The sequence below is a fragment of the Danio aesculapii genome, chromosome 5, assembly GCF_903798145.1.
Source record: "Danio aesculapii chromosome 5, fDanAes4.1, whole genome shotgun sequence".
Taxonomy (NCBI): domain Eukaryota; kingdom Metazoa; phylum Chordata; class Actinopteri; order Cypriniformes; family Danionidae; genus Danio; species Danio aesculapii.
In genome coordinates, this window is record NC_079439.1 from 71,684,946 (window position 1) to 71,694,675 (window position 9,730).

Here is a 9,730-nt window from a genome sequence, read left to right on the forward strand (position 1 = left end):
AACACCAACCAGCCCGATAGGAGGTTGGACCAGCGGTGTTCTTACTGTGAGGCAACAGTGCTAGCCACTGGGCCACAGTGTCGCCCTATCGGAAAAAGGGGAGGAAGTAGGGGTGGAAGGGGGGGGAAGCTTCAAGATGAAGATAACTGGAGTGAAAAACTCTGGTTATTTATAATGCTTCCGTAATCATCTAATGGGTCAGATTACGGAGCTAATGAGGAGCCAGCCGTGTTGATCATAAGCACGTGATCCTCTCGAAATTAGTTTATAAATAAACCACACATAAAACTATACATTATTTATATTAATTCATATTTCCTATACGTCTGATAAGCTATTTATATTAATGGACAATGCACAGAAAATGATGTTTCCTTTTTACACTACATTATTTGAATCTACCAAGCTTAGTTTACAATGTTTACATTGCTTTATTTACATTAAATCTAAATCCCAAATATCAGAAATGACAACAGATTGTTCAGATTTAATTAATGTCAGTTTTAAAGTTATAAATTAATGCACTTGGCAGATTTCATTCATTCATTTTCCTTCTGCTTTTTCCCTGGTTTACCACAGTGGAATGAACCACCACTTACTTGACAAATTTATGTAATTTAGGTGGTTTGTGTATGTGTTATATGCTTGGTCAATTAATTTCTAATGGCATCTTTAGTGATTTTTAGTGAACTTATTACACTGCCAGTAGGTGGATTTAGAGGTTTTTGCAAAAAAAGCAGAGGTGGATTTAGCTGGTTTTGATGCAAAAGAAGATTTACTGTACCTTGTTAAAAAGCAAAGTATTGTCTAAAGTGACATTTTTGAAAAAAGTTATTTTATTAACCAGCTAATAACCCTATCATTACATATAAAATGAAACTTCTGAACCTAATCGGAGGAGTCTGATGGAAAATGCTCATTTACAAGAAACGAGGTCTGATGGATTTAGAGGGTTTGCATCTGAACTCTTCACAAATACATATATGTATATTATTATATTTATAATAATATTAATAATGACAAAAAAGTAATATCATTATTATTATTATTATTATTAATGTTAATAATAGTAATAAAACTATAATAATACTGTTAATAATAATAATAACAATATTTATGGTTACTTTTATTAGCATTATTGTTATGAATGATGATGATATTAATAATAATAATAATGATAATGTTAATAAAATGTTGATGATGATGATGATGATGATGATTGTTACGAGTTTAAGTTGTTAAGATATTAAAGAGGATGAAACGTAACATTCAGTGAGTCTACTGATGCTGGATGACAGAGAATACAACGACCACTTGTTAAGTGAAACAAATTAAGTATTTAATGAATGTCAGACAAAGAATAGAGAATGCATTATAAATGTAATGTTAAATAATCAAATTAAAGAAAATAGGAGTGTTGCCAAAACAAAGAAATAAATATAACAAAACGATCTAACTAAAGCCCAACCCACTAAACTGACTAACCAAAGAAAAATGCAGAAACAAAACCGTAATCTTCAGCACGAAGCTTAACTAAACTTCATAACCTCAAAACAAAATTACACATGTGGCATCGCCTCCTTAAACTAACTAACAAATAAATATTCTAAGCGGCTCACAATACTAGAGTTCTCGTAAAGTACACACTGTTAGCCATTAGCAAAACACAATCTCATATAATCCAATTCTCACAAAGATCGTTCAATTTCTCACTAGATAATTATTGAGCTGCACAAGCATATCTAATAACGAAGTCTCTTGATAAAGAGAAAACTATAATACAGCAAATCGTAAGCAAAACCGTAAGCAAAACGCAGATGAACAGGCTGGCCGACACAAGTGAGGACTCCGGCTGTAAGCCAAGCGCTCCTCAAGAACAGCGCAAGCGCACGGCTTTTATATAGAGCGGACCCGGTTCTGATTGGCGTGTCGATGGTGATTGACAGCTTCTTAGACCAATGGTTGCACACCTAGAACCAGCACATGACACACAGCGGAAGAGAAAGAAGAGCACGCAAAACAGAACAAACAAAACATACGTGAAACGTAACAATGATGATAATAATAAACAACTATTTCTTATTATTTTTATTAACATTATTAATAATAATAATAATAATAACTACAACAAAAACTAAAACCACTTTTATTCCAGTCAAATCAGACTTTCTGAAAAATATTAAATATTATAGGAAATACTGTAAAAAATGTTCTTGCTATATTAAACAGCACTTGGAAAAAAGGGCTAATAATTTTGGGAAAAATAATAATAATAATAATAATAATAATAATAATAATAATAATATTGTTATTGGTAGTACCACTATTCTTCTTATTATTATTACCGTCACCCATACCTTCTGTATCATTTTTTGTAATTCAACTTTTTTATTATCGTTTACAGCTTGATAGATGACAGGAGAACACAAAAACATAAAAAAAACATACTCCAGGTGTATGTATGTGGGCTTTTTACACACAAAACCGAAATATAAGAAAAAGAGAATGAAAAAAATAAAAACAAAAATAAATAAATAATCATTTAGGAGAAAAAAAACTGAAATTATGATGAGCTAAACATACAACCAGAAATTTCCCCATGCCGGTATTTTATATAATTTGTTTATATTTATTTGATTATCTTGAGTATCTTTATATTTATAGATTTATTTTAGTAAAATTTGTATATGCGGTTGACACTGTGGCTCAGTGGTTAGCACTGTGGCCTCACAGCAAGAAGGTTTATGGTTTGAGTCCAGTTGGACCAGTTGGCAATTTCTGTGTGGAGTTTGCATGTTCTCCCCGTGTTGGTGTGGGTTTCCCCCACAGTCCAAACACATGTGCTAGAGGGGAATTGGATGAACTAAATTGGCTGTAGCGTATGAGTGTGTGTGAGAGTGTATGAGTGTTTCCCAGTACTGGATTGCAGCTGGAAGGGCATCCGCTGCGTAAAACATATGCTGGAATAGTTGGTGGTTCATTCTGCTGTGGTGACCCCTAATGAATAAAGAGACTAAGCTGAAGGAAAATAAATGAATGAAATTAGTATTTATTCATCTCTTTGCGTGTTTCAGTTTCTTCGCTCTTGCTGACAGACGTGGAGTCATGAGTTGTCAGGAGGTGCCGAACCCCAGTCAGGAGCCCAAGGACCCGCCGGTGGTGCCGGCAGAGGCAGGAGCCACACAGGCGGTGCCCACCACGTCCCCGAAACTGCCCTCCGTCACTGTGAAGACCGAAGCGCCCGCAGAATCTGTGGCCAGCAATGGGAAAGTTAGCGATGGGAGTATTCCTGCAGAAATCTGTGTGGTTCTGGGCAGTTCACGCAACGCTCAGACACAAGGTAGGAGAAACTGTGCAAACGTGACAGATTGACACAACACAAAAATTATACTTAAATAAAATTACACATGAATGTATGACAAAAGTAGTCTGTTACAGAAGTTTGAGTATTTCTAATTTGTTACTTTACACTACTTACACTCGCTGGCCACTTTATTAGGTACACCTTACTAGTAGTGGGTTGGCCCCCCCTTTTGCTTTCAGAACTGCCTTAATCCCTTGTGGCGTAGATTCAACAAGGTACTGGAAATATTCCTCAGAGATTTTGCTCCATATTGACATGATAGCATCACAGAGTTGCTGGAGACTTTTCGGCTGCACATCCATAATGCCAATCTCCCGATCCACCACATCCCAAAGGTGCTCTATTGGATTGAGTACTGCTGACTGTGGAGGCCATTTGAGTACAGTGAACTCATTGTCATGTTCAAGAAACCAGTCTGAGATGATTCACGCTTTATGACATGGTGTGTTATCCTGCTGATCAGAAGATGGATACACTGTGGTCATAAAGGGATGGACATGGTCAGCAACAATACTCAGGTGGGCTGTGGCGTTGATGCGATGCTCAATTGGTACTAATGAGCCCAAAGTGTGCCAAGAAAATGTCCCCCACACCATTACACCACCAAAAAGCAGCCTGAACCATTGATACAAGGCAGGATGGATCCATGCTTTCATGTAGTTGATGCCAAATTCTGACCCGACCATCTGAATGTGGCAGCAGAAATGGAGACTCATCAGACCAGGCAACATTTCTCCAATCTTCTATTGTCCAGTTTTGGTGAGCCTGTGTGAATTGTAGCCTCAGTTTCCTGTTCTTAGCTGACAGGAGTATCACCTGGTGTGGTCTTCTGCTGCTGTAGCCCATCTGCCTCAAGGTTGGACGTGTTGTGTGTTCAGAGATGCTCTTCTGCAGACCTCGGTTGTAGCGAGTGATTATTTGAGTTACTGTTACCTTTCTATCAGCTGGAACCAGTCTGGCCGTTCTCCTCTGACCTCTGGCATCAACAAGGCATTTGCGCCCACAGAACTGCCGCTCACTGGATATTTCCTCTTATTCAGACCATTCTCTGTAAACCCTAGAGATGGATGTGCGTGAAAATCCCAGTAGATCAGCAGTTTCTGAAATACTCAGACCAGCCCGTCTGGCACCAACAACCATGCCACGTTCAGAGTCACTTAAATCCCCTTTCTTCCCCATTCTGATGCTCGCTTTGAACTGCAGCAGATCATCTTGACCATCTCTACATGCCTAAATGCACTGAGTTGCTGCCATGTGATTGGCTGATTAGATATTTGCGCTATCTAGCAGTTGGACAGGTGTACCTAATAAAGTGGCCAGTGAGTGTATATACTTGCAGAAATGTAAAATTGAGAGCTGATCTTTTTTTTTTTTTATGATTTATATACTTACCAAAGTTGCATTTACTGCTACTATAAAATATTGTGAAATATAACTACAATATACAATCATATATATATATATATATATATATATATATATATATATATATATATATATATATATATATATATATATATATATATATTATATATATATATAAATATATATACACAATTAAATGTTATTTAATCCTGTGATAATTACTTTAGTCATTGTTGTCACATGATTTCTTTAGACATTATTATAATGTGCTCCTTTGCTGTCCTGCTGCATACTTTGTGTAAATCTGGTTAAAAAGTAAGAGTTAAATAAATAAAAATAAAGCATTAAATACTCTTATTCAGCATGCATGTGTTCAACTTATCATAAGGATTGACAATAATAGCTTTGTAACAATAATAACTGAATTATTTTGATGATAATTTGACAAATTGACAAAAATAACACATATAATATAACAATTTTTATTCAAATAAATACCTTGAATTTGACCTTTGTGTTCTCGCTAAACATTGATACCATTGACATTCATTATAAAAGGAAACTTTGCCTTTCATAACATATTTTTCCCGTGTAATGGAAAAACAAAACTGAGTTACAACATGCTGCTTTTTCCATGTGTAAAAACATTACTGAAATCAAGAATATTCTGCTCATTTGGACTTATATTAACTTTTTCCTCGTTTGCATTGCAGCTTTGAGTGCTCAGTTGGTTAATGATAATACACATTTGTTTAAAATGTTGTGAAGTTGTGTAAGCTTTTGTACATTAACTCTGAAGTGCTTTATTATGTACAAAAACAAAACATCTTGAGTTGTGATCGTGAACTCGAGGAGAGGCTGTCATATTACTGGAGGTGTTATATATTTATTAGTGCTGGCCAAAGATTGATCAGGATTGATCGCACCCAAAATAAAAGTTTGTTTTGACGTAATACGTGTGTGTGTGTGTGTGTGTGTGTGTGTGTGTGTGTGTGTGTATTATATATTTATTATGTATATATGTGATTCACACGCATACATAAAACAAAATTATGCAAAATAACGTTTAAAAAAAAATTTCCATTCTCTGTAAACGCTAGAGATGGTTGTGCGTGAAAATCCCAGTAGATCAGCAGTTTCTGAAATACTCAGACCAGCCCGTCTGGCACCAACAACCACACCACGTTCAGAGTCACTTAAATCCCCATTCTGATGCCGAGTTGCTGCCATGTGATTGGCTGATTAGAAATTTACGTTAATGAGCAGTTGGACAGGTGTCCCTAATAAAGTGGCCGGTGAGTGTATATTATATTTTATACATATGAAGAGTTTAGATGCAAAAACCTCTAAATGCTGTCTAAAATGAGCATTTTTATTAGGCTCCTGAATGGAGAATCAGTAATATCGCTTTTATGGCAAAGAATAATTTACTTTTATGGTCTTTGAAGAGAATTATCTCAACATAAACAAAGGAGGCTGAGAAAAATGTTCATTTTCAATGGTAATTTCAGACGGCACCTAGAACTTTTTGCATCTGAAGTCTTCATATATGCATAAATATATACAGTTGAAGTCAGAATTATTAGCCCCCCTGTTTATTTTTTCCCCAATTTCTGTTTAACGAAGAGACGATTTCTTCAACACATTTCTAATCATAATAGTTTTAATAAGTCATCTCTAATAACTGATTTATTTTCTCTTTGTCATGATGACAGTAAATAATATTAGACTAGATATTCTTCAAGACACTTCTATACAGCTTAAAGTGACATTTAAAGGCTTAACTAGGTTAATTAGGGTAACTAGGCAGGTTAGGGTAATTAGGCAAGTTATTGTATAATGATGGTTTGTTCTGTAGACTATTGAAAACAAAATTAGCTTAAAGGGGCTAATAATTTTGACCTTAAAATGGTTCATAAAAAATTAAGAACTGCTTTTATTCTAGCCGAAATAAAACAAATAAGACTTTCTCCAGAAGAAAAAATATTATCAGACATACTGTGAAAATTTTCTTGCTCTGTTAAACATCATTTGGGAAATATTTAAAAAAGAAAAGAAAATTCAAAGGGGGGCTAATAATTCTGACTTCAACTGTACATATGTCAAAACAAACTTATATTTTTATGCATGAATGTTTTTTTATTTTATTAAAGAAAATTAATTACTAAATGGTGTCAAAATAGAGACTTTAGACATTAATTGGCCGAACAGGAAAATATATTGGTTTATATATTAATTAAAAATGCAAAATTTTTGCAGATTGCATTGTTTGACCACTAGTTACCATGACTGCATATAGTAATTACAGCACCAGACGGGTTGCTGTTAAACTTTTAACCTGTTTCCTGCCTGAAGGTGTAATTACACAATGCACCTTGCTAACACCTGAACACATTTATCTGATGTTTTCCTTTCTGTCTTACAGGCTCATACATTTGTGGAGTGTGTGGTAAAAAGTACAAATACTACAACTGCTTTCAGACGCACGTCCGAGCTCACTCAGGTAAAGGCCTGTTCTTTAACTATTGAGCTGAAATGAGCTTTCAGAGCTGCAAATTAAACTGTGACCTATTATGCAAAAATCACTTATGAATTTTATTTATTTTTTCAAATATGTTTGTATGTATTTATTCATTTGTTTTCATATATTTATTTATTTTATACATTCCGTTATTTATTTTTATAAATGTATTTATTTATTTTTATATATTTATTTTTATACATTCAGTTATATTAATTTTTATAAATTAATTTATTTTATATATTTATATTTATTTGATTTAGATTTATTTATTTTTATTTATTTAAAATTTTAGATATAATTGTTTATTTTTATAAAATTATTATTTACATTCATATATATTTATTTTTATAAATGCATTTATTTATTTGTGTTTGATATATATATATATATATATATATATATATATATATATATATATATATATATATATATATATATATATATATATATATATATAATATATAATATAATATAATAATATATATATTTTTTGTTTATTTATTTATTTTTATTTATTTTATATAATTATACATTTTTATACTTTTATATGAATTTATTATTTTCTATGTTTATTTATTTATTTGTAAATATTTTTAATTTTTATACATTTATTTATTTATTTGTTTTCCTGTTTTATTTACTTTAATTTTATTTATTTTATGTATGTATTTATTTTTATTTGTTGTTATATATTTTTATTTACATTTTTATTTATTTATTTTTATTTTATTTATTTTATGTATTTATTTTTATTATTTTATTTATTTACTTTTATTTATTAATTTTTATTTATTTTATATATATATATATATATATATATAAAGAAAATAAATAAACAAAATAAATACATAAAATAAATTCATAAAATATATATATATTTTATAAATTTATTTTATGTATTTATTTTGTTTATTTATTTTTTATGTTTATTTATTTCTTATGTATTTATTTTATGTGCTTTTATGCATTTATTTTTATTTATTTTTTATTTTTATTTATTTATTTCTAAAATTTATTTATAAAATCTGAAGAATAAAAAAAGTATAAAATGTCATCAAATTTCTTTAAATTCTCAGTGGAGATGTTCAAAAGTATACACATTTATCTGTATTTTGTTTTTCTTCTTGCTGTTTAGAGGCTGAAGGTACTGTTTCTGGAGAAGGAGCATCTCTGGGAATCAATAGTGAGTGGCACAACATTTCTGAGATTATTTTCATTTAATTTGTCTTTTTTTATCTAAAGTCTTTGTTTTTGATTGCAGGCGCTTTCCGTTATACATGTGACGTTTGTGGGAAGAAGTACAAGTATTACAGCTGTTTTCAGGAGCACCGAGACCTCCATGCCGTTGATGGTGAGCAGTGGATTTCTCATTTTCATTTGTAATTTATCCAAGTATGATTGATTTCTGAGATTTATGACTGAAAGCACATCGTTTGCTTTCGCTGAAATGTCTTCAGTTGATTAACAGAAATAATTTGACATCTATGTCCAGACTAAGACCTAAACCTGAACTGTCAGTTAAAAATAATGAATGATAATTTTATAAAAATACCACAAAAAATAAATAAATAAAAAATAAACAAGAAAAGCCTTTAATTTAAATAAGTCTTCAAAGAGTTTTCCCTCAAATAGTATACAAATTGGTGTCATTTTATAATTCGATATGAAACATTTAACCTTTTTTAAATAAATATCCTTACTACTTAATAAAATATTACATGGTATGGGTGACAAAATTAAATTAGGTGATGCCGTATGTAAAGTTTCTGATATTGGTTTGCAAAATTAAAAGTGTATAATATGCATAGATTATAAATGAGCAATATTACATGAGTAGTAGTGCGATTATGGCTGTATATCGGCACGGGTGGGAGGTGTGCCCTGACTTGAGGCTGCATGCCGTGTGCCTTACGCCTGTTTCACACCGCAAGCGAAAGCAGAGCATGAGCAGTGCATGCTCAGCGTGTATAGAGAGCAGAAGCAGCACACAGGCGTTTGCCTTTCACACCGACTGCGTCTGCAGCGTGCAGCTCTTCAGGAGCTGCTGCACAAATCAATCCATCTCTGTCTATTCTATCTAGTTACCTATCTCTCTCTATATACAAATACACTTTTCTAACTTTTCATCTGCACCAAGACCCGCGGTGACTTCCTCCTATCCAATTCCCTTAACCTGCAAGTCTTTATTTTACAAATTATATAGATCACACAGTACTCTATGCTTCTCAAGCTCTATAAGGAGTGTCATTCATGTCTGGTGCACTCAGAAGACAATCGCCTGTGATATCATGTCATTTTGTTTTTGATTGTCAGCATGTTGTAGGCCTATATTATAATAATATTTATACAATATAGTTACAATGATATTTATACATGATCAAACTAGTGTTACTTTCTCCGCTTCAGTGATGTCCTGCAGCAGAGTAACAGCTCCTGCAAAGGATGAGATGGCGAAAGTAATCAATGCACGGCCTTCT

General features: G+C 32.4%; 1 protein-coding gene across 3 annotated transcripts in view; it reads left to right on the forward strand.

Annotated features, from left to right (window-relative positions):
• Nucleotides 1–9,730, forward strand: part of znf618 (zinc finger protein 618) — a 65,585-nt gene that overhangs the window by 32,831 nt on the left and 23,024 nt on the right. For all 3 annotated transcript variants that reach the window (XM_056458868.1, XM_056458870.1, XM_056458869.1), the window contains exons 3-6: nucleotides 3,075–3,340; nucleotides 7,155–7,232; nucleotides 8,389–8,436; nucleotides 8,515–8,604. In XM_056458868.1, coding sequence (XP_056314843.1) covers nucleotides 3,106–3,340; nucleotides 7,155–7,232; nucleotides 8,389–8,436; nucleotides 8,515–8,604 — 451 coding nt within the window. In that variant the 5' untranslated portion in view covers nucleotides 3,075–3,105. The remainder of the gene's footprint in view (nucleotides 1–3,074; nucleotides 3,341–7,154; nucleotides 7,233–8,388; nucleotides 8,437–8,514; nucleotides 8,605–9,730) is intronic.